The following is a 22056-nucleotide window of genomic DNA, read 5'->3' as shown; positions in this document are numbered from 1 at the left end:
CAGCATTTAGAAAGTTAGAACAAAAAACTGTAATTGGAACATTTTTTGGAATCATTTCATCTTTTCTATTTCTGTTGGAAAACAACCCTACATTCAAGGTCATTTTGACTCTGGGGCATCGGTGTCTTATTATGAGGTTCCGTTTTAAAATGAAACCAAAATTCAGCAACTCAATGACTATAAGTAATCAATGGTAATCTATTTACACCGCTAAGTACAGTTACACGCAAACACTAAAAGAAAGAAAGACATCATTATTTTTTTAAGACCACATTTATGTGATACTAAATCCGCAGCAAATCAGGAATTTTAAGGCATGGCCGGAGTCAAAAAGCTTTTCTGATTTTCATGCATTACTGTGTTCCTTCATTTGCAGCTTATACAAATACTTAGGCATATAACATGAAAAAGATTATATGTATGAAGTTTTGCATTTCCAGAAGGAAATACCAGTGTTGAAAGTTTGAGTCTTTAGTAGTGTGTAAAATATAAACACACGCAAGGAAGACTAGACCAATAATAATTCACTATGCAAATACTGTTTACTGTAGTCAACGGGATATTTTTATTGAATTATCTTTTTTTTTTTTTTTTTTTTTTTTTTTAACCCTTATTTAACCTTAGAATTAGAAATTAAAAAAATTTCTAAGGCTAATAATTATACAAAACTCAGTCTGATTGTTAATACACAATGTGGTTTAGGCTGAATAATTGCAGAAGTTCAGTATGTAGGGGTTTAGATCAACCCTAACCAGACCATCTGAGAAATAAGGATTGCAAGAGCTGTACATTTGTAGCATTAGAAAGACTGGATACCTCAGATATGTAAGTAATATCTCTAATCTGCTGTCTCATCTAAGAGCCCATCTCCTCCCCTTGTGTTTCTGTCACTGCCTGGGGCGACAAGTGAAAGTGATGGGGATATTGCACTTACACAGAGCGTACTCCTTTCAGACAGGTAAAGAACATACATTTCCCCTGCTGTCAATAGGTCAATTGCTACCGATTGCAATAGCATGACAGTTAACGCTGCCCTGAGGTGGTGGGCTGGTCGTCTTTCCATCAGACAAGACCTCCAAGAAATCTGCAATGTATTCTGTTAATCGCAAGTCTAATTGAGGGGGAAAATCCCATAGACTTACATTGACCGAGGCATATCTATAAAAAAAAATATCAAGACTTTTTGGAGGGGGTCTGAGGGTGGGCTCTTTTAACAGTAAAGGCCCAGGTACACTTCATTTTCTGCCGTGTCGCTTTCATGTTAAGGGAGTTAGGGAAGCTACGTTGTATTTTTCTTATGATGTGCTTTCTTTCTTTTAGGGAATTTAGAGGGTACTAAACTAGTTATTTTTGTTTGTTATTTTGGCCTTGTCCACTCCTGAGTTTGATCCCATTGTTTCTGGTTTTCACTATTTTCTTGTTAATAAACTCACTTTTGTTTAACATTTACATTGTGAGTGAGCACACATTCATTTTTGTTACGGCTGATCCTAGACGGTCGTAACAAAGTATACTCAACCGTGGATTACGTTATTTCACAATTTATCGTTTTAGCATTGAAATTGCGATGTGTGCATCCGTGATAGACGGATTGGTATGGGTATTGTAATTGACTGAAACGCATGTGATTTTTGGATTAATCGCAACCTTTAACCATCATAGAGTGAAAGTTTATCATTTGCACGTGTTTTAGGTCCTGTCAGTTTAAACAATCAAGCGATTTTAAACCATTCGAGCGCAAGATGAAGTGAAAGTCAATTGAGACCTCATGTACTGTTTTCTGTGCGCACACAGAGCAGCACTAACAGCACGCGAACACCAATTTCATTCTCTTCCGCATAAGGCCAGGACATTATCTGTTTTCTAAAAAATGTTTTGTCTTACATTGTAAGTTTAAATTATAATTAATTTTAACAAATGGAAAAGTCTCTAATTGAAAAAGTTTAACGTTGCCTTTACATCACAAAAGTCAAGAATGAAAAAACTTGATGTCTTATTGGAAGTTTCAAATAAATAGTAATGTAATACACAGTTAAACAGGCCTTTAATCAATATTATTTCATGCAATCAATTGAAAAACAGATACAGTACAAAACATGACATGTATTAGGCATCATGTATTGGGTTTCCAGATGAGTGTAAAAAAAAACATGTTGTGAATGGCACAGGATCCCACAAACTGGAGCAGTGAGTGAGTGAGCGGTTTATCTAATGAAGGGCTGGAGCGCTGGGAAAAAGAGAGGTTTGGCTGGCTCTGCCGTTCTGCCATGGCCCCAAAGGAGACACACTTTTCTGGGAATCTCAGAACCAGAAGCCAGTTGGGTGTTGAGCAGATAATGTTGCTATGTCCACCAGTCAGCAGATTCTTTAAAGTTTTTTAAGTTCCCTTCGCTGAGCTCTTTATTCTTTCTTAAAACAAAGATATTCAATAAAGCACTCAATGCTAGTTTTCATACTACATTCCTATAGTGTATTTTTAAGAATACATTTAAAGACTCTAAGAATAAAAATAATTTGTGGTTTATGCTTAAAAATGTCAATGAGGAAGATATACTTTCCTAAAACACAGCTTTGCTTTTAAAGTAATCTTGTGTAGAAGATGTTCACACACACACGCACACACAGTATATACATCTATATATATATATTTTTTTTTTGTTGTTGTTGTTCTTTTGTTCTTCTTTTTTGCCATGTAAAGTCTGGGCCGATATATAATTGTCAAAGTAGAAAGAGTCTTTGAAGGGAAATGAATAATGCTGGTCAAAGAAGCAGACCTCAATGGGATTTATTCCAGAAACATTTAAAGCTGTCAGTTCTGAGGAGTGTAAACCTCCATCTCACCTTATATAACGGCCACAGGTTCACTGGAAACAAAGCATGGTTTGTCCTTCCAAATTAACCCAGATCATGTTCGTTTTAAACAGCACCTGTCTTCTCGGTGTAAACGAATTGAGAAACGAAATGTTGCAGTAAAGTCTGGAAATAAGAGTGTTGAAAAGCTATGAAAAGGACACGTTCAGCAGGCGTTGTTTTCGCAAGCTAAAGGGCCAAGAACTGAGGAGTATTTAAAGGACGACATACTTCCACTGGTTATAAAGACTTTTATGAGAGCTCAATAGAAGAAACTTGGGTCTGGATGACAATTATCCAGATGTATTGGACGTGAAAGGGGAGCCTGAAAAAATACAGAGCAGAGAATTCCCAGGGCTTCGACCTCAGCCTGGAAACCGAAGGAAAAGCCAGCTTCTTATTGCATGCTGGCGAAAAACTGTGTTAAAGGCCACAACTTCAATTACACGTGGCTGCTGTGGGGGCTTTATGTTTCACAGGGGGAGATAAAAATGACCTCCACAGGGTGCCGAGGTAGCCGTGTGGACTCAACGATGGGGACTAATGACTGAGCCGGGAATACACGTATGGACCAGGACAATATGTTTGGGTAGCATGTGGCATGCTAGACCAGGGGTTCCCAAATGGTTTTGTCAGCCAAACACCTAGATGTTGTTTTCTTGCAGTACCCCCTGAGATTTTAAGTTCATATTTTAATAATTTAACATAAACTTTGCATGTTCACAGTTCTCCGATGTTGGTTAATGGTCACATGACATGGTAAACAGATAAAACATCTCATTTTTTTAGTAAGTGTTTTATTTTGATTGCTTTTACTTTAAAACTATTTATGGTAACACTTTGCAATAAGGTTCATTAGTCAACTCAGTTAACATGAACTAAGAATGAACAATACTTCTACAGCATTTATTAATCTTAGTTAATATTAATTTCAACATTTACTAATACATTATTAAAATCAAAGGTTTTATTTTGTTAATGCACAGTGAACTAACATGAACAAACAATGAGCAGCTGTATTTTTATTAACTAACGTTAACAAATATGAATAAATACTGTATCACATTTATTGATCATTGTTAGTTAATGTTACTTAATACAATAACTAATGTTAACTAATGAACCTTATTGTAAAGTGTTACCCTATTTATGTATACTTCCAGTCAAAAGTTTGGAATAATTATGATTTGTATAATGTTTTTGAAAGAAGTCTCTTACGCTCACAGGCAGCATTTATTTGATAAAAAATACAGTAAAAACAGTAATTTTGTGAAATATTATTACAAATAAAATAACAGATTTTTTTGTGAATATATTTAAAAATGTATTCCTGTGATGCAAAGCTGAATTTTCAGCATCATTACTCCAGCCTTCAGTCACATGAACCAACAGTTGACAACAGTTGATGATTAATATTTTTGTTAAAACCGTGATACACTACCATGGGGTAAGTACGATTTTTACAGGGGGGAAAAAAAAGAAAAGAAATGAATACTTTTATTCAGCAAGGATGCATTAAATTTATCAAAAGTGACAGCAAACACATTTATAATGTTTCCACAAAAATATTAAGCAGCACAACTGTTTATTACTGTTTTTACTGTATCAAATCAAATAAATGCAGGTTGGGTGAGCATAAGAGATTTATTTAAAAAACATTGAATTTTTCCAAACTTCTGTCCGGTGTATAGGGCTGCACGACTTGGCCCAAAATTTTTTATATTGATGAAATGCCATAAACTTCAGTCCACCAAAAACTTTGAAAATTATGCGAATGAGCCTATCAAATGCATGTTTAAAGTTCCTGAGAAGCAACATCTGAAAACACTGTATTATCAACTGTGTAAATGAACACAGTGCTTCACTCTTCACTCTGAAACAAATTTAATCAGATATTTTGCTATTTGAGTTTCATTTTGATTACTTGTACAGCCCCATTTCTTTATTTGAAAGTTACATTGGATTAAATTAATTGTTAGCTTTTCATCAACTCACGAAGCCCCGTTTGGGAACCCAGTGCAAGGCAAACAGGCCCAGCGAGTCACACATCTGAGTGTGTGCTATTTGGCAGGGCCGAGAAGCTAATTCCACTTTACACTCAGACAAACGGCTCACAGAGGGTCAGAATGCAGAGCATGAGCATATACGATATCCACCCCTTCCCTCCCCCAGGACGACAAAGAATAAAAACACAGCTATAAATGGTCGCTCATCACACACCAGTCTACACAGCATCTGCAATTTGCATCTTTCCACAGGACAACTGGTGGCTTGAATAAAATGTTAGACGTTTAAAACAATGATGTCAGGCTGACAATCCATTGAGATCAAAGCTGATTTCGAAGTATAAGATGATGAATTAGTTACTTAAGTCGCAAATATGAAATTACCATGGAAAACCATGAAATGGCCGAGACGGCTTTAGCTGGGTTTGAGGTTGCAGCACAGGTCAAAGTGTGGAGTGCTGAAAAGAAGAGGGAGAAAGATTGTGACACAGCACAAGGACAACTTGATATCAAAACTATTACCAGTGTGTGCTGGAGGGACGGGTGGCCGATATCTCTATGGCTAATATTTAACGGTGACAGCCTCCAGCTGCCTGATAAAGGCTGAGACGAGCCTGTCCGATCACACTTCTCTGTCTTATCTGTGCTCAGGGCACTAACCCCACTTCAGATAGGAGGCCAGCACCTGCAGTTGCTCACTTTTGTAATAAACTTTCTATATTCGTTAACTAGGAGCCCCATTGCACTACAACAAAGCAGGTTGAAGCCTAATCCATATTGTGGTATAATCAACGACAGCATAGTTTAAAATATAATAAAAAAAAATAATAAAAAAATGTATAATCACTATTAGTGGTGCATTATTATTATTATTGGTCACACTTAGGATTAGAGGTTTGTTCAAAACTTCAATGCGTAACTCGTCCTGCTGTTGAGGAGAGGCTTGTTATTGTTGAAGAAGCATCACATTTTTGATATTCTGCATGATAAAATGGCCACAATTTTTTATATTGAAGAATGTAAGTACATGGAAACTGTTTCACTGCATTGATCACGACTATTTACAATACCATTCAAAAGTTCAAATAAATGCTGTTCTTTTGAACTTTCTATTACACCACAATTTTCACAAAAATATGAAGCAGCACAACTGTTTTCAACATTGATAATAAGTAAGGTATAATCCATGGCTAGCTGTGCATTAAATGATTGTAATGCATGAAGTGGAGGCAAAGAACCACCCGATGCAAAGCGGAGTGCGTTCAAATCATTTAATACACAGCTAGCCGTGGATTATCCCGCTTATACCAGGATCATTTGCCAGCATTGACAACTTAAAGCTGTTATTGATGTTTGCAGCGCAATTTGAACAGAAGGGTAAAAATGACGGTTATTTTCGTCAGTTACGGCTCATCAGATCTAGCATCCTGCACACTTTAAATAAAACACAGAGATAAAGTAGGCTAGTGCATAAGATTACATTTATTTAAATTAATGAATTATAGTATTTATTTGAATTCAATATTGAGAGAGAGAGAGAGAGAGAGAAAGGGAGAGAGAGCTGAGAGATGTGTGTGTGTGAATTAACTGTGTCTGTTCGCCGTCTCTCTCTATCAACAACGAAGCTGTGAGTTTAATTTCTTCTAAACCAGCGACGTTACCCCCTACTTCAGTACTTTATAAATCAGATTTCCATAAAAATGTTTGTGTATCAATATATAGTTATAATATCATTAGAAACCAAAGTTTAAAGAATATTGTGATTTTTTTGCCCCTACTAGCAACCACCCAGAACATTTTATCAACCACTCAAAACTCCTTGGCAACCACAGCGCAACGCCCTGGCAACCACCCAGAATATCTTAGCAGCATTGAGAGTTTTGTTTTAGATTTTTTTTAGATTAAGAGTTCTATTATTTTTTGAGTGCATAAAAGCAAAACAATATTACATAGATATACCCCCCCCCCCCCACCCCACCCCACCACACATAAAAACACTTTTAAAAACATAAAACAAAAATTAACTCCAATTTCCACTATAAGTATCTTCCCTTTCCACTGAAAGGCCGGCATTCCCGGGCCTCTGTTCGCTCCTCCTGCCTCACACACATTCCACACCGTGTCTCGGCCATGACTAACCTCGTTTGTTCTGTGCCGCTCTCCATCAGAAAGCGTTTCATCTACACGCTCTGTGGGCACCTGACCAGGGCAAAACGGCACATAAGACACCTCGAGTCAAGCTGACCCGTGAAAAAGAATGGCATCCAGTACTGGGATCTAATGTAGACTGTGTGTATCATGAGGACAGCTCTCCATTTGTCTGGAGAGGTAGTGAGATGCACCAGAGGAAGGGGGTTGCAGGACATTCCTCTTAAAGCTCTTGTGCTCAAACTACGTCAGCTGGGAGTGAAGTAGTGCCGGGTCGACGCATGGCCCATGTGTTCTTAATGTGCAATATAAAATCTGTTCATAGAGGGGCTTTGTATCATTTTCAGTTTAAAAAAGAAAGAAAAGTGACTGGAAAAAAGCAGAGTTTTTGGTCCAAGGCTTATGGCGTGCTATTTGCATAATGGGGTCCACATGAAGTACCTGTATAAAATTACAAACGCAGCACTTCTGTAGTTTCCCGTTCTGATCTCCCCCTTCCCCGTCAGCTTGTCCTTGTAAAGCACTTTAGCCCTGTATTCATTGTGGCGCCACAGGAGAAGAATACCCTGACCCCGAAAGGCACAGCCAGATCCGACAAATTGTCCATTGACTGAAGGGGAACCTCACGTGGCCGGCAATCATGGAATATTGTCTCAAATGAATCCGTCGTCGCAGCACTTGTACCTGTCAGTGTACATCGAATTTTGCCCTTGCGGGACGTTGATCTGTCATCTGCCTCGCGGTTATTTTCCTTTGCACTGGCGTCACGTGAGGGTCTTTCACTGGCGGTTCCGCCCCATGAACAACCTTCGTCTCCGTTTCCACTCCCGCTCAAAATAAAATGATCAGACCCACGGGAGCCGGCTGTGAATCAGCTATCCTGCCAAATATTTTTAGAAACAGGGCCTCTACTTGAAACACAGCTCTAGTGTCTGAAACACGCATTGTGCTGTTAAAAAAGCGTTGCAAGTGTTTAAAGGGATATTTCACCCAAAATTTAAATTCTGTCATCATTTAATCACCCTCATTTCTTCCGTGGAACACAAGAGGAGAAATTTTGAATAATGTGCTGGTTGCTCTTTTTCGACCTATTACAATGAAGCTTCAAAAAGGATGCAAAACATCATAGACTGCATTAATTTTTCTGAAGTCAAACAAACATTTTGTGTGACAGACTGAAATAAAATTGATTCCTGATAATTCAGTGAATCACTGCGAACTCGAGAGCCGCATCAGTCTGATTCAGTCTAATCAGTACTGAATAATTCATTCGTTTACTGAATGAATTATTCAGTTAACGAATCAGTCAATCAGGTTTTGTGAACTGGATCCACCAATTCAATGAAAAAGATTTTACAAACCATCATCACTATTTTTAAAGTTTTAAAGGTACTTTTATGGAGCTTTTTGTTTTTGAACAACATAAGTGAATATTTTTTGAGGTGAACTATTTCTTTAACAAGACAGCCAGCATCACAAATGTATTTCGACATCCCAAAGCAACACAGTATGAGGTTTGAGAGTTTAACTGGACCTCCAATGGACAATGGATTTGGGATTTAGGAAAATGACACCTACACCTGTTACAAAAGAGCCTCTTATATCCCCATATGTAGGTAATTTTATCAGGCCTGACTTGGAGAGGCTGAGAGACCTAACAGCCAGCAGCTGTTAGAGCTATTGACCAGTATTTGAATTGTGTTTAAAATATTTCATGCAATAGAGTGGTAAGCTCTATTGCATACCTATATTCTCAATAACACACTATTGATTTGACTGCACTGACACTATTGGGTGAAAACTGAACTGAGCTGGATGACGACATCACTGTAGATAAAAATAACTAATGAAATAAATGATGATCTTTACAACGGAACTGATTTCATTTAGAGTTGCTGTACAGCCGAAATGAATTGTTTGCATCATTTCATTTTCCTTTTATCACTGTAAAGCTGCTTTGAAACAATATGTATTGTATAAATATAATATCATTATATTACATCTAAATGAAATCAGTTCCGTAAAGCACTATTTAAATAAAGGTGACTTGACGGTACAGAAAATCTCTTCAGCTCACACAAATGCAGATTCAAGCAGCCTCTGCGAAACCACTTCCACAACTCTCACACACTTCACACATTCCAACTGCTGTGTGGATTTCAACCCAACAGCTGGCTATGCTTTTCACTCTTATAACAGACAAAAAACAGAAACCAACTGTGAAGATTCAGCCTGGGCAACCACACCATAAAATAACCATTAATGAGTGCAACACATTTAAACATTAATTAATAAAAGAAAAATAGAAACAACAATCATTCAAGTAGCAACTTTGTGTCAGATGTTTCTCCAAAAATCCCTTGAGATTTTTTTTTTTTTTTGCATACTTAGTATATTTATTTTTTCAAATTAGAAACATGTGTATTCACAAAAATAATTATAAAATAAAATGGTTAAAAAAAGAATTCAATAAGACAATTACTATCCACAACAATTATTATAAACAGGCAGCTTGAATTTATGAATATATATATATAAATGAAATAAAATAATCATATTGGGTAGAACATCTGTCGCATGTCCTGTCTGACAATGGTGAGTAAATCTTTCTGCATTCCACCAGTCACTTAACGTCAGTCAACTCCGCGGCTGTTGTTTAGGCACGGAAAACCTTTCACCTTGAACAGGGTATGCCAGCAGGGGAGGCATGTCATGATGTTTAAGAGACAAAGAGGTAGCTTGGTATTAAGGGGGTCAGAGGGTTACATTCCTAATTGGCTTGAAAACAAATTGCAAGAAGAAAAAATTGGACCGCAAACCTCTAGACTCATGCGAGTAGAACAGCCCAATACAACAATCACAAGAAGTATTTGGAACCCCTGAGTCACACTCAAAATATGTATGAATGTTACTGCATTATCAAACAAAATAGCATAACAATAGCAATACATTTTTTCAAGCAAACATTTAACAAAAACTATATAATTGTTGACGGACAGTATGAGGTATGCAATCATTTTTGCAACTTAAAGGGATAGTTCACCCAATTAAAGGAGAACTCCGGCGCAAAATAAAAAGTATCTTCTGTCTGTTTTCCAAGATGGCTCCTGTCTGTATGCGCTAACTGTACTGTCTGTGTAAAGTATCTTCTTATTAAACTGTCTGTACACTTACAAAGTTCTCAATGCTTCGGTTTGCATGTAAGGACCCTCATTATGCTGCCGTGTTAGTGTGGGGCTAATTTGAGCCTTGTTAGTGGTATTAACTAGCGATCTCTTTTTGCTTACTCTATGCCAATATACTAGCGTTATAAGCTAAACTGTTTTTAGAGATAAAACTCTTTACATTCGATTATCATGAAAACAAATCTCAGGGAACGATTTAGTCTGTACCAATGTGTTATTACACCCGACCCGAGGTTCATTTTGCGCCGGAGTTCTCCTTTAATGAAAATTAGCTCATGATTTACTCACCCTCAAGTCATCCTAGATGTATATGACATTCTTCTTTCAGACGAATACAATTTTTATTAAAAGCTCTTCCAAGCTTTATAATGGCAGTTTCTGTTTTGATTTTGAAGTCCATAAAAGTGCATCTTTCCATCATAAAAGTGCTCCACACGGCTCCGGGGGGTTAATAAAGGCCTTGTGAAGCGAAGCGATGTGTTCGTGCAAGAAAAATATCCATATTTAAAACTTTAGAAACTATAAATACTGGCTTCCGACATACGGCCGTATGGATTGATTTACGGTGGAAGACTAACCCCTGACCCGACGCACAGCGTAATGACGAATGCGGAAGCTCAGAGGAAAGAGCAAAACAAAACATCGGTCGTGAATTAGACATTTTTAAGAGAAATGTCTGAGGATTTCTATATAATAGAAGAGATGCTTCAGTTTGTTGCACGGCCCTATTTGTTTAAACCACGAGAGGCGTCTAAGCTTACGATACTCCTACATCGTAAGTCATACACACGTCACGGGTTACTCTTGTGGTGTGCGTACGGTCGTCAGGCGGAAGCTAGTTATTTTAGTCGATAAAGTTTTAAATATGGACATTTTTCCTTGCACGAACACATCGCTTCGCTTCACAAGGCCTTAATTAACCCCCCGGAGCCGTGTGGAGCACTTTTATGATGGATAGATGCACTTTTATGGACTTCAAACCAGAAACGGCCATTCACTGACATTATAAAGCTTGGAAGAGCCAGGACATTTTTTTTATATAACTCTGAATGTAATCGTCTGAAAGAAGAATGTCATATACACCTAGGATGGCTTGAGGGTGAATAGATCTTGGGCTAATTTAAATTTTTGGGTGAACTATCCCTTTAAGTGTTTGCATACGGTTACAGCAAAACCTTAGACAGCCGGAAAGCAATATATGACGCAATTCCATACAAAGCAGCTTCTGGAAGACGCTGGCATCTTTGACACAAGTCCAAGCCCTTGCAATTCAGAAGTGCAGGGTGGCATGTGGCTGATATCTGGGGCAGGTCAGACACAACAGGGGCTGACGGGCGGTGCGGTTAAGTGTCCTGCCTTGCCTAAACAAACAAACAAAAGAAAAAGTTTCGGGAAGCTGACGCATTTGCGTGCCAGCGGACGGCCTAACTGCAAGAGATGCCATCCATCAATCACGTGCATAGCTTCTTTGTTTGGAGGTTGTCCTGGGCTTCTGCTGCACGGGGAGCACCAGAGCCCTCTCTGACACATGACATATGCACAGCTGCTGGAGAGGCACAGGCCCCAACACAAACTGACATGCCAAATCCCAAAGAAAACAAGGGGAGCTGTCTCCAGTCTGAGGACTGCTTTTCAACATATCATTTGTAATGCAACCAAAAGAACAGCTGGGGATATGGGGGCGGGAGGCGTCCCAGACAGCACAGAGGAGCGGCGAGCCAACAAGTCCGAATCGCAAAACGGGAAGCGTTTGGAAGAGTGACGCTCAGGCAGACAAAACAGGAGAAATGTTATTGTAAGACCTCTGGTGTGGGGTCAGGCATGCAACCTAATCTAGCCTTCTCTCTGGTCCTCTATACTGACCTTTGACCTTTTCTGCTGAGCACTGGCCAAACACAGACCACCGGTCCAACACAATGAGCTATTCAGCCTATGCTACGACCAGGAAGTGCGAGTGAGCGTGTGAAACGTGTAGGACTGATTCCCAGCAGCTATCAGCCGACTGCTTAACAAGCTTCACATTTGACTGAGATTTACTGCTGTGGGACACACCATTTGTAAATTTGCTATTATAAGAGGAATTTAGGAGCTGGACAATGAATGTATGGTTGACATCTGTAATCGGCTTTCAAATTCCAGTCTGGGACAACCTACATACTGGACACCAGGGTTGGAAATTAATCAGGGTAATTGGGCAATTAACTCCACTGCACAATTAAACTATATTTACTAAAGCTGTCATGATTCCAGTGAAATGTGAAAATGAATGAAAAGTGTCGATTGTTGCTTTACAATCAGATCTTTTCTTTTTTCTTTTGCAGTGCTGAGCAATATAAACAACCACACAATTTTCTTCTGAATGCAATGCCCAAACAGAGGCCTTTCGATTAGTCGCTGCTAAAATTTTTTTGTTCAGAGCACTAACTGATTTCTGCACTCTTGCAAAGTCTCTCATCATAAACAACAAAATGCAGATACAACAATGCAAGTAAGAGATTAATGTTGCGGCGTAGACCGATTCAGTGGTTATTTACGAGAGTGCAGAACTCACGCTAGACTGAGGTCATGGACCGCTTCCGTGTTCTTTGCTTTCTGTATCGAATTTATTCCCTGTTTGAATTACAAAACATTTTATTACGTAAAAAGCAATAAACATTTCCTAGCTTTTTTCTGTGTAGACAGAATATTACGTGACGTGCCGTTTCCCCCAAAACAAACTTGTTTTGTATTGAATTAATAGATTTTTGCCAAATTTTGCAGCCCTACCCTGGGCTTCTTGTTTTTTAATTTATATAATACCAATGTACATTATACAATTGTTGTGTAAATACATGTATGCCAGCTTTAAGCAGCATTAAACATAAATGCCATGTCAGATCAGCTTCTGTTCCACCTTTGTAGTTGTTGATGTTGATTACATTTTAATGGTAACAGTCTTTACTATAGTATACTGACTGATTGGCAAGTTATTGGTTAAATGTAAGTATTTGACTTAAAAGACAGTGCAGATACATTTAATGAGGTAATTATAAAAATTGTCCTTCCAAAGGCAAAACAATTGACCTGTAAATCAAATATTGGCTCTTAAATGGAAAAGTTCATTCCTTTCCCTGCTGGGCACAGCTGCTCGGTGGACTCATACTTCTACTCACACATTTAGCTAAATGTTTGTGCAACCCCCAATTCAATTTGGGCTGTTTTCCCTCTTTTCACACTCCCATCATTACGAGCACCTCCCCCATCGAGTAACAAGATCCCGCACCAGCATCCAGGCACCGTGAGGCGCCAAGGCCAGAGAAGGAACTCCCAACCTGAACTGCAGGATCTGTGAAGCTCTATTAGCCACCATAAGAGTCACCATATGCCACTCATCCAGTGACCTTTTGGTCTTTTTTATGGCCTAATCAAAATCACATCAGCCAGAGTGACAAAGATCAATTATGATTTTGTAACAAAATCCCTCATTGGTGTCTCAAGTCATCCAAATAATCCACATCCAAATAAACCAGTCAGACAATACTTAAACTAGTTATATATCGACATACTTGTCTGGCCAAAATTAGGCCATTTTGAGATGATTGGCATCAATTGCTAGCCATCCCTGGTTTACTATCCCTGGTGTGTTAGCATCCAAAATCTAAGGTATATATATATATTTTTTTTTAAATATTTTTTGTGAATTTTTTGAGTAAATAGTGTGTAAAATAAATAATTTCAAATCTCACACTTGCTTATGACTCATTTACTATGATAAAATCCTAAAAATGTATATACACTACCATTCAAAATTTTAGGGTCAGTAACATTTTATTTATGTTTTTTTTTTAAAAGTATCTTTTGCTCATCAAGGCTTCATTTATTAAAAATAAAGTAAAAACAGTAATTTTGTGAAATATTCTTACAATTTAAAATAACTGTTTCCTATTGTAATATATTTTAAAATGTAATTTATTCCCGTGATACTAAACTGCATAATTTCAGCACCATTACTCCAGTCTTCAGTGTCACATGATCCTTCAGAAATCATTCTGAGGGTATCTTTACACTAAACCGTTTTCAACTGAAAACAGAAAAAAACTTTTCATGCATTTTGGCCATTCATTTACAAGACAACAGCGTTTTGGAGGCCCGGAAATGCAAGCTTTTAAAAATGGGTTTCAAAGTGCAAGGTTGTGAAAATGATGCCTTTACCGTCTCCATACCGTCTTCACAAAAATGTGAATTCGTGAAAATGGCGTATTACATGATTGCGGGGTTTTTCTAGACAAAGGGACATCGCCAACTACTGGCCTGGCATGCATAATACAGCCTTTTTAGCCATTATCGCAGATCCGTGTGGATGGGGATCATTTTGACAATGTTGTCGTCTGTTTTAAGTACTGCCGATTTGCAGAGTGTTATCAATGTTGAAAACAGTTGTGCTGCTTCATATTTTTGTGAAAAACCTATTTTTTTTTTTTTTTTTTTTGACCTTTCCTTTATGATGAAAACAGCATATTTAAAATATAATTGTGTCACATTATAAATGTATTTCCTGTATTCCTGTATACAATTTAATGCATTTTGCTGAATGAAAGTATCTTTAAAAAAAGTTTTACTAAAAGTCTTAGTAAATAACTGACCAAAATAGTCAGTGATTGACTGATACACTTTTTATTTTTAAAAGAGTTGAATAATTGATTAAGAATAAATTAAAATGAGTTGTGCAAAACCAACATCTATTTCAATTGGATCTAAAGGCATTTGATTTGTTCTTTTCATGGTCTGTTATACAGCACTTCCGCATCTCATACAGAGTCCTGGTAAAACAAATGACACCATTTATGTTCCCTAACCATTTTTCCGCCTCATTACAGAAGAATGTCCCTCACAGTCTATTGCAAATGGGAGTAGGTGACACAAAAATGGCCACTATGTAAACACCATTTGACTTCAATAACTACTTTATTGGTCCCACTTAACAGCCATTCTTTGAGTCTTCCTCAATGGAAATGAGATTTACAGCCTTCTTTACTTATACCGGTTATCCTCACGGTAAACCATGCATTCAACCATCTAATTGGTACTAGACTGCACTTCGGTTTAGACCGTAACTCATGCTGCACGACTAGAGGAAGTTTTAGGATAAAGGAAAACTGATAATCAACCCACTGTTTTGACACACATTTAAGTGGGATGAATGGAGCTGCCAACTGTAACACCATGTTTCTTAAACACAGTAAATTAACTTCCTGGACGTTTTGCTGCTGATAAACCATGAGGTGGAAAAAAGGAAAAGGTAAAAAAAAAGAAGATACATTAAAGGGGGAAGGGGAGATGTTAACTTGGTTTTGCGACTCTAGTTTTTCTAAGTATTTTTTTCCAGAGATTTATTTAATGACCCTCAGATTGGAGTTCATTAGGGTGTTTATTTTGCAAGCAGACCATCTGACTGTTTGCTCCATTGGAGATTTTGGATCCACACATCTTAGTGAGTATCGACATATGCTTCAAGGGTGGTCCACATCAGTGTAAACAAATCAGCGTGTGCCTACAAACACTTCAGCCCATCTTCAGAGCTCGCCATATGTTCCTAAAACACTCTTCTACTATCCCTGCAACCCTACTAAAATACCCACACACGAGCCCAATTCTTGAGTAAAAACGTGAACAGCAATTTCTGCATTGTTAATACAAGCACACACAAAGATATTTTCGTATCGTATGAGCAAATGTTGATCCATTTCAGAGGACATAATTCATATCGATATGATTTGAGAAAACAAAAATGGGAAGCTGTAACTTACAAGGCTTGAGGGTCTTAATTACAGTCTCCCAGTGTCTTACACACAATGATATCCATTCAAGCTACAAGGCCATTGCATCATATAAACTGCACACTTTAAGGTTTTTCCTGTGGACAAATTGTTGAAATTCCACATGGGATTGTAAAACTCTGCTTCTGGCATGGCTGGTGAACGGGTCGAAAGTGATTCAGATGGGATTGGATGCATGTTGCATTTACGTACATTCAAAAATCGCCAGCTGGAACAAGCGGCCAGTGGAAGGAATCGGATGCTAATTCTTCTAACTCGAAATGCCTGGACCCGTAAACATAGCAAAGGCTGCACAACTGTAACGTTTCTTTGGAAGCGCTTGCACAAACTACACTTCCTTTAACAACGGAAAATATTTGTCATCTGACGTGAAGAACTCCCCTGATGTCAAGGACAGAGCAATCTTACAGGTCCTGCGCTATCACTCCCAAATAACTGGAGTACTGTTGTAATCTTATTCCAATCTTGTAAATCAAATAAAGTGGAAATGCTAAAGAAAACACCAAAGAAACTTTAATGTCAAAATTCTAAATCCTTTACTTTCTTAATGAACGTTGCTGGCTTTACTGTGTACGATTCCTCAGTGCACATTATTCCAAAGAAAATCTGAGGTGAAAAAAGCGTCTTCCTTTTTTATCTGGATGAAATAGCTTTTCCACAGACGTCACCAATAAAGCCAATACACTTCAAATCAATTCTACCTAGGCTTTGTTTTGGTTTGTAACAACAACAAAAGTTCCATATGGAGAAAATAAAGTCGAAAATAAAATGGCTTGTGAATGCAGAAACAGAGTAAAACATTCATGTCACTTCTGTCAGATGGTTCAGTATTTAAAGGGGTCTGAAATAAAAATCGTGTCATTATTTACTAACCCTCATTTTGTTCCAAACCCATAAGACTGTCAGTCATCTTCAAACCACAAATTAAGAAGTTTTTAAGGAAACCTGAGAGATTTTTGTCCCACCATTATAAGTTAATTCCATCAAAAATCTGAAGGTTCAAAACATTCATAAAGAGATTGTAAAAGTAATACATATGAATCAATGGTTTAATCCAAGTCTTTAATCCAAGAGAAATTACCATTTTATGTGATGAACAGATTGTATTCAGGCTTTTATTCACATCAAATATGGTCATCGGCAGCTCAACCGTGCGTGCGTGACACGTGAGAACAAATCTTACTGGTTCTGGTGTGTCAAACAAGTACGTTTGAGCTTCCATTTACCACATTTGATGTGCTCTATGTAAGCGCGTTAATCAATGTTTATACGGGAATAAAAACCTAAATTAAATCTTTCAATGGAGGGACAGAAATCTTGTTTCTGCCACAGAATGAAAAATAAAAAAGAATTTTTATCTCACAATTCAGACTTTTTTTCCTCACAATTGCGAGTTTACATCGTGAGAAAAAAAGTCGCAATTACCTTTCAAAATGTTTTATTCTGTGGCAGAAACACATTTCCATAGAAATCTCACAGGTTTAAATTTAAAATATCTTCATTTGTGGTTTAAAGATTATGACAGAATTGTAATTTTTAGCTAAACTAACCCTTTAAGGGCAATTAATTCCACTCAGATTGAGATCTTTGAACCCAAGCATTCAACTGCTCTAAAAAATAAAGGTTCCTTTATGAGCAAATGCAACTATCATTGAACAATCTTCATTGTTCCATCAGTCGCGTTCTATGTAACAAGTGTAACAACATATTTCACCCGCATCTTTGAGGCTCAGATACGATCGAGGCGGCAAATTGTCTGCATTTGCTTACAAACACAAATCTGTCTGGCTTGGGAGGAACACCTTAGGTATTGCACAGCAAACAAACATAATTGGCTAATCTAATCGCATTGCTTTCTGCATTTCTGTTTACTTTTGGCTAAGCATCTCCATGAAGGCCAGGGCTATGTGACCGTGAATGCCACATTGTTCAGGGCCCCTCACAGATGCAATCTACACAGACGTCGCTCTCGCTCTCTCTCTCTCTCTCTCTCTCTCGCCAGCTCCGGTGACAGGCTGTTGAGTCTGAGGTGTACGCTAACGCTAAAGGGAGACTCCATCACGCTTCACATGCAGCCCTGATGGAGTGGAGGCAGTGAGCTGTACTATCTGCCCATCAGCGGCCCCGGCCCCCATTCAACCCATTCTGAATGGAAATGATGGTTCATTTCAGTCCAAAAGGAAGAACGGAGAACAGCTATTGCGAGAGGACTGCTTTCAGCAAACAATGCCAGTGACACAACCTGAAAGTCTCAAGCTCTCAATCTGGTCCTGAACTCAATAGACAGGTTAAAGGAATCCTTTAAAGTCCAGGGCATTGCGTTTCAACTCAGTAAATGCAAGAGATGGACTGAATTTAGATTTAGTTTTCAGGCTATCATTTAAAATCAGGTTTTAAATCACGTTTAGCATATCAATAGAATATCACATCTGATTAATGAGTCAACTGAACCATCACAACTGAACCTGGAAAGTGATTTATTTTCTTTCTTTTTTTTCATAGGGAACATAATACCAAACATACTGCAGTTAAATCTAACATCAAATAAAGACCAATAAGTCACATTAAGGTTGAAAAAATAATAATAATAAAAGCAGCTGATTGATTCTTGTCAATCTTTGAACATTAAAGTTGACATTTTGGATAGGTTTTAAAGCACATTACTTGATGAATTTATTAAACATCGGTGGACTTAGATGCCTAAAATGTTTGTTACCTTATAAGCTTAAAATATTTTTACTACACTTTTTAATATACATCTTGAGCATATTGACAAGCACACATGACATGCATGTGACTATTTAGTGACTGTAAAGAACAACAATATTACGTTCATAAACTCAACCTGTGCCAAAATTACTTCTAAATTGTTTATTAACCCTTTCCCGTGTTTTTTATGTATAAAGTTGCCAGCCAAGAGTTCAACCAAGGATATTAAAATGTGAATTGATTAATAATTTAATCAATAAAAATTAAAATAATAGTAATTAAATTTCTTTTACATGTAGCAATTACCACGAGTGTGCTGTAATGGCTTCGTTTTCCCCCCAGACATTTTACAAGGGCAAATATTTTTTACTCACCTCTAGCGCAGTCTGTTATGAAAATAATGTCAAAAATTAAGAAAACAATCCAAAAGAGTTCCATGATGTCCCTATTAAAGCTCTCTGGTTCTTCAATCTACAAAAGAAATAAATATTTTAGTGATAACAAGAACTGGTGAATCTAAAATACCAGTGCAATGCCAAAACTAGTGAACTTCTGCTGCACCGTTGTAAACGTGTGTAGGATTGAATTACAATTCCAACACAACTTCAGCTGTCTTATAAAGTTTCAGTTAAATCACAACACATCACAACTTGAAGCAAGGATATATTTGATTCATACAATAACCAGCACATGTCCATAAAAAAGCGGTTTCAAGTGGGTAAAAGGTACATTTTAAAACATAAAACATGCAATAAAATATTCCAAGTCAAAAATACAAGACTTACCAAAAGCTGAAAGCGTTGATAAATCTGTTCCTCGCGACTGATAGATAAAATATCATGCTTACATCCAGCTAAAACACTCCAGACAAATCATGCCAATGTACACTGGGCGCTACGTCAGATATCCTCACGCACGCAACACTGGATCCAGTGGATTCGCGCAACTGTATTCCTGAACGCTCTGACGTCATGTATTTTCGCGCGACACTTTTTAATACACGCGCTGATCGCCGTAAACTTCTGTTGATGACAGTCACCGCGCGCTGTGTCGCGCAAGCACTTCAAATCACAGCGACTTCATCTCCAACTTTCGTCTGATAACAAAACACACAAAACAAATTATTTACAGCACCGACATTTGTATCAAAGCGGTTTTTGAAATACCGTTAACTAAATATTCTGCAGTCCAGACACACGCCACACACACACACACACACTGAGGAGTGTGAGACGGTCCAGCCCTACGGCCAACTTTAGACCAATCACAGCGAGCCAATTCACTCTCACTGTTTAACTCTTTAATAATAATAATAATAATAATAATAATAAGAAGAAGAAGAATAGACTAAATAAAAATAATATATTACTTAATATTTATATTATTTATTATGGCTATTTGTATTATATCATATATTTATAAATTTGCTGTGAAGAACTGGAATCACAATTTTAACAGCAAAACATAATTTTACCACGTTCTAAATCCAATTGAAAAATTGACCTGAACAAATGTAATTTGCAACTGTCTGACATTCTAAAAGACCTATAAAAATAATTACACACCCAATCACACTAGCGAGCACAAGACTTTGAGTGGCCTAAGTGATAGTATCAACTAAAGTCTGCAAACAACACTAAAAGTGTCTTAACATGAGAGACCCTCAGTAAACAAAGCTTTAGAGAGACTGGAATAATATCTCACAGCTGGCTATTTTACCTTCTCATCAGTGTGGGGAAGTTTTTAAATTTGTCGTTATACTCTTATGCAGATCCTGGGCACATGTGGTACCGTACACATATTCATCTAATGTAAATATGTGTGTTATACTTGTACTTTGTTGACAATGTTGTACAATTATGCACATATGTTGCTGCACACATTTAAATATACTTAATGAAGACAATTTGTTTTTGGACTTATAAAGTGTAAAAAAATAATAATTCCAGCAAAAGTCCCAGAACAAACACAGCTCATCCAAACTGGGCTCATCACTGCCCTCAGCTGGGGAGAATAAAGCCTACAAACCAGCGATCAACAAATACTTGCAAAACTTGCTTTTTATTTATGAACACGTGCCGCCATCTTGTGGTGAATTCCGATACTGTCAAGATGAAACGTGTACAAAAGGTAGTGTTGTTCTTGTTAACTAAACTATTTTAAAAAGTTAATATATACAGTGCTGGGTAGATTACTTACTTATGAATTGTAGTTCATTTCTGAATACAGATTTAATTATGAAACGGTACTTAGTAATGTAATATATTACAATACAAAATTTAGGTAACGTCTGACTACTTTTTGATTACTTTACTTTTGACCTAACTCGTTTATCACATAGATTTGAATAGGACAATATTGTACTACAGTGATACAAAAAAGAGTTTATTTTATGTAATTAGTATATATTTTTTTGTCATCAACAAAACTAAGTGCATTAAACTTTACATTACATCAGGGTTTCCCAAACTGGGGTTTGTGAAGAAACTGCAGCGAGTTAAGGTAAATAGGTATTGATTAAACCATAAAATGTAAGATTTTGAAATCAAAATAAAACAAAAAAGATGAAATATTGTATTTGTAATGCTGTGTGGCCTCAGACTTATGTAATTCCACAACACTGGAAGACTTTCTCTGAACATACAGTATATAAGCAATAGGCTGTTATACAAAGGACAATCCAAAGGATAAAAAAAAAAAAACTGAGCGAGAATCAAATTAAACTATGAATAAGTTCCTGCCATTTAGTAAATATCATGTAATCAACGAAAATCTAACTGTCGTCTGATTATGAGTATTTTAAAATATAATATAATTAAGTATATCATTTTTGGAATCTGATTACATAATCCAGATTACATATAATTAGTTACTACCCTGCACTGTATGCACACACACACACCAAAATGACAAAAAAATTCAAAATGAAAACCTAAAATATAAAATAGATAATACAACATATTACATTCTATAATAGTATATAAATAAAAAAGGATTAATTGACAACAGGCCGTTGAATTATTCGAAAATTCACCTTTGCGTGTGCATTATTTTCTAATAATTCAACGGACCGGAGTCAATTATTCCGCCTACACTATGGTTGGCACACCTCAAGACATTGCCCAGGGCCCGTATTCCTAAAGAATCTTAATGTAAAAAGTAGCTCCTAGTGACAAAATTCTAAGAAAATTCTTAGAAATGTGGGCGTTTACTCTTAAAAGAAAAGAAAAAATCCTAGTAAAGAAAAAAGTAATTCAGAAAGCATCTTAACCCTTAAAAGAGGTCTTAAGGTCAAAATTGTTAGGAGTATGGATGAGGACTTTTAAGAGGCTTAAGAGTTTC

The 22056-nt window shown here is 37.1% G+C and overlaps 1 protein-coding gene across 1 annotated transcript in view; it reads right to left on the bottom strand.

The window, feature by feature from the left end:
- The window catches only part of fgfrl1a (fibroblast growth factor receptor like 1a), an 81096-nt gene extending 61156 nt beyond the window's left edge, over nt 1-19940 (bottom strand). Inside the window, exons 1-2 of the mRNA XM_056251228.1 lie at nt 19500-19940; nt 19089-19185 (exon numbers count right to left, since the gene is read on the bottom strand). Of these exons, the coding sequence (XP_056107203.1) occupies nt 19089-19152 (64 nt within the window). The 5' untranslated portion in view covers nt 19153-19185; nt 19500-19940. The remainder of the gene's footprint in view (nt 1-19088; nt 19186-19499) is intronic.
- Between the last annotated feature and the right edge of the window lie 2116 nt (nt 19941-22056).

The sequence above is a fragment of the Rhinichthys klamathensis genome, unplaced genomic scaffold, assembly GCF_029890125.1.
Source record: "Rhinichthys klamathensis goyatoka isolate OS25496 unplaced genomic scaffold, OSU_Roscu_1.1 h1tg000079l_1, whole genome shotgun sequence".
Taxonomy (NCBI): Eukaryota; Metazoa; Chordata; class Actinopteri; order Cypriniformes; family Leuciscidae; genus Rhinichthys; species Rhinichthys klamathensis.
Note: the sequence above shows the minus strand (reverse complement) of the source record. Positions and strands in the feature narration are given on the sequence as shown.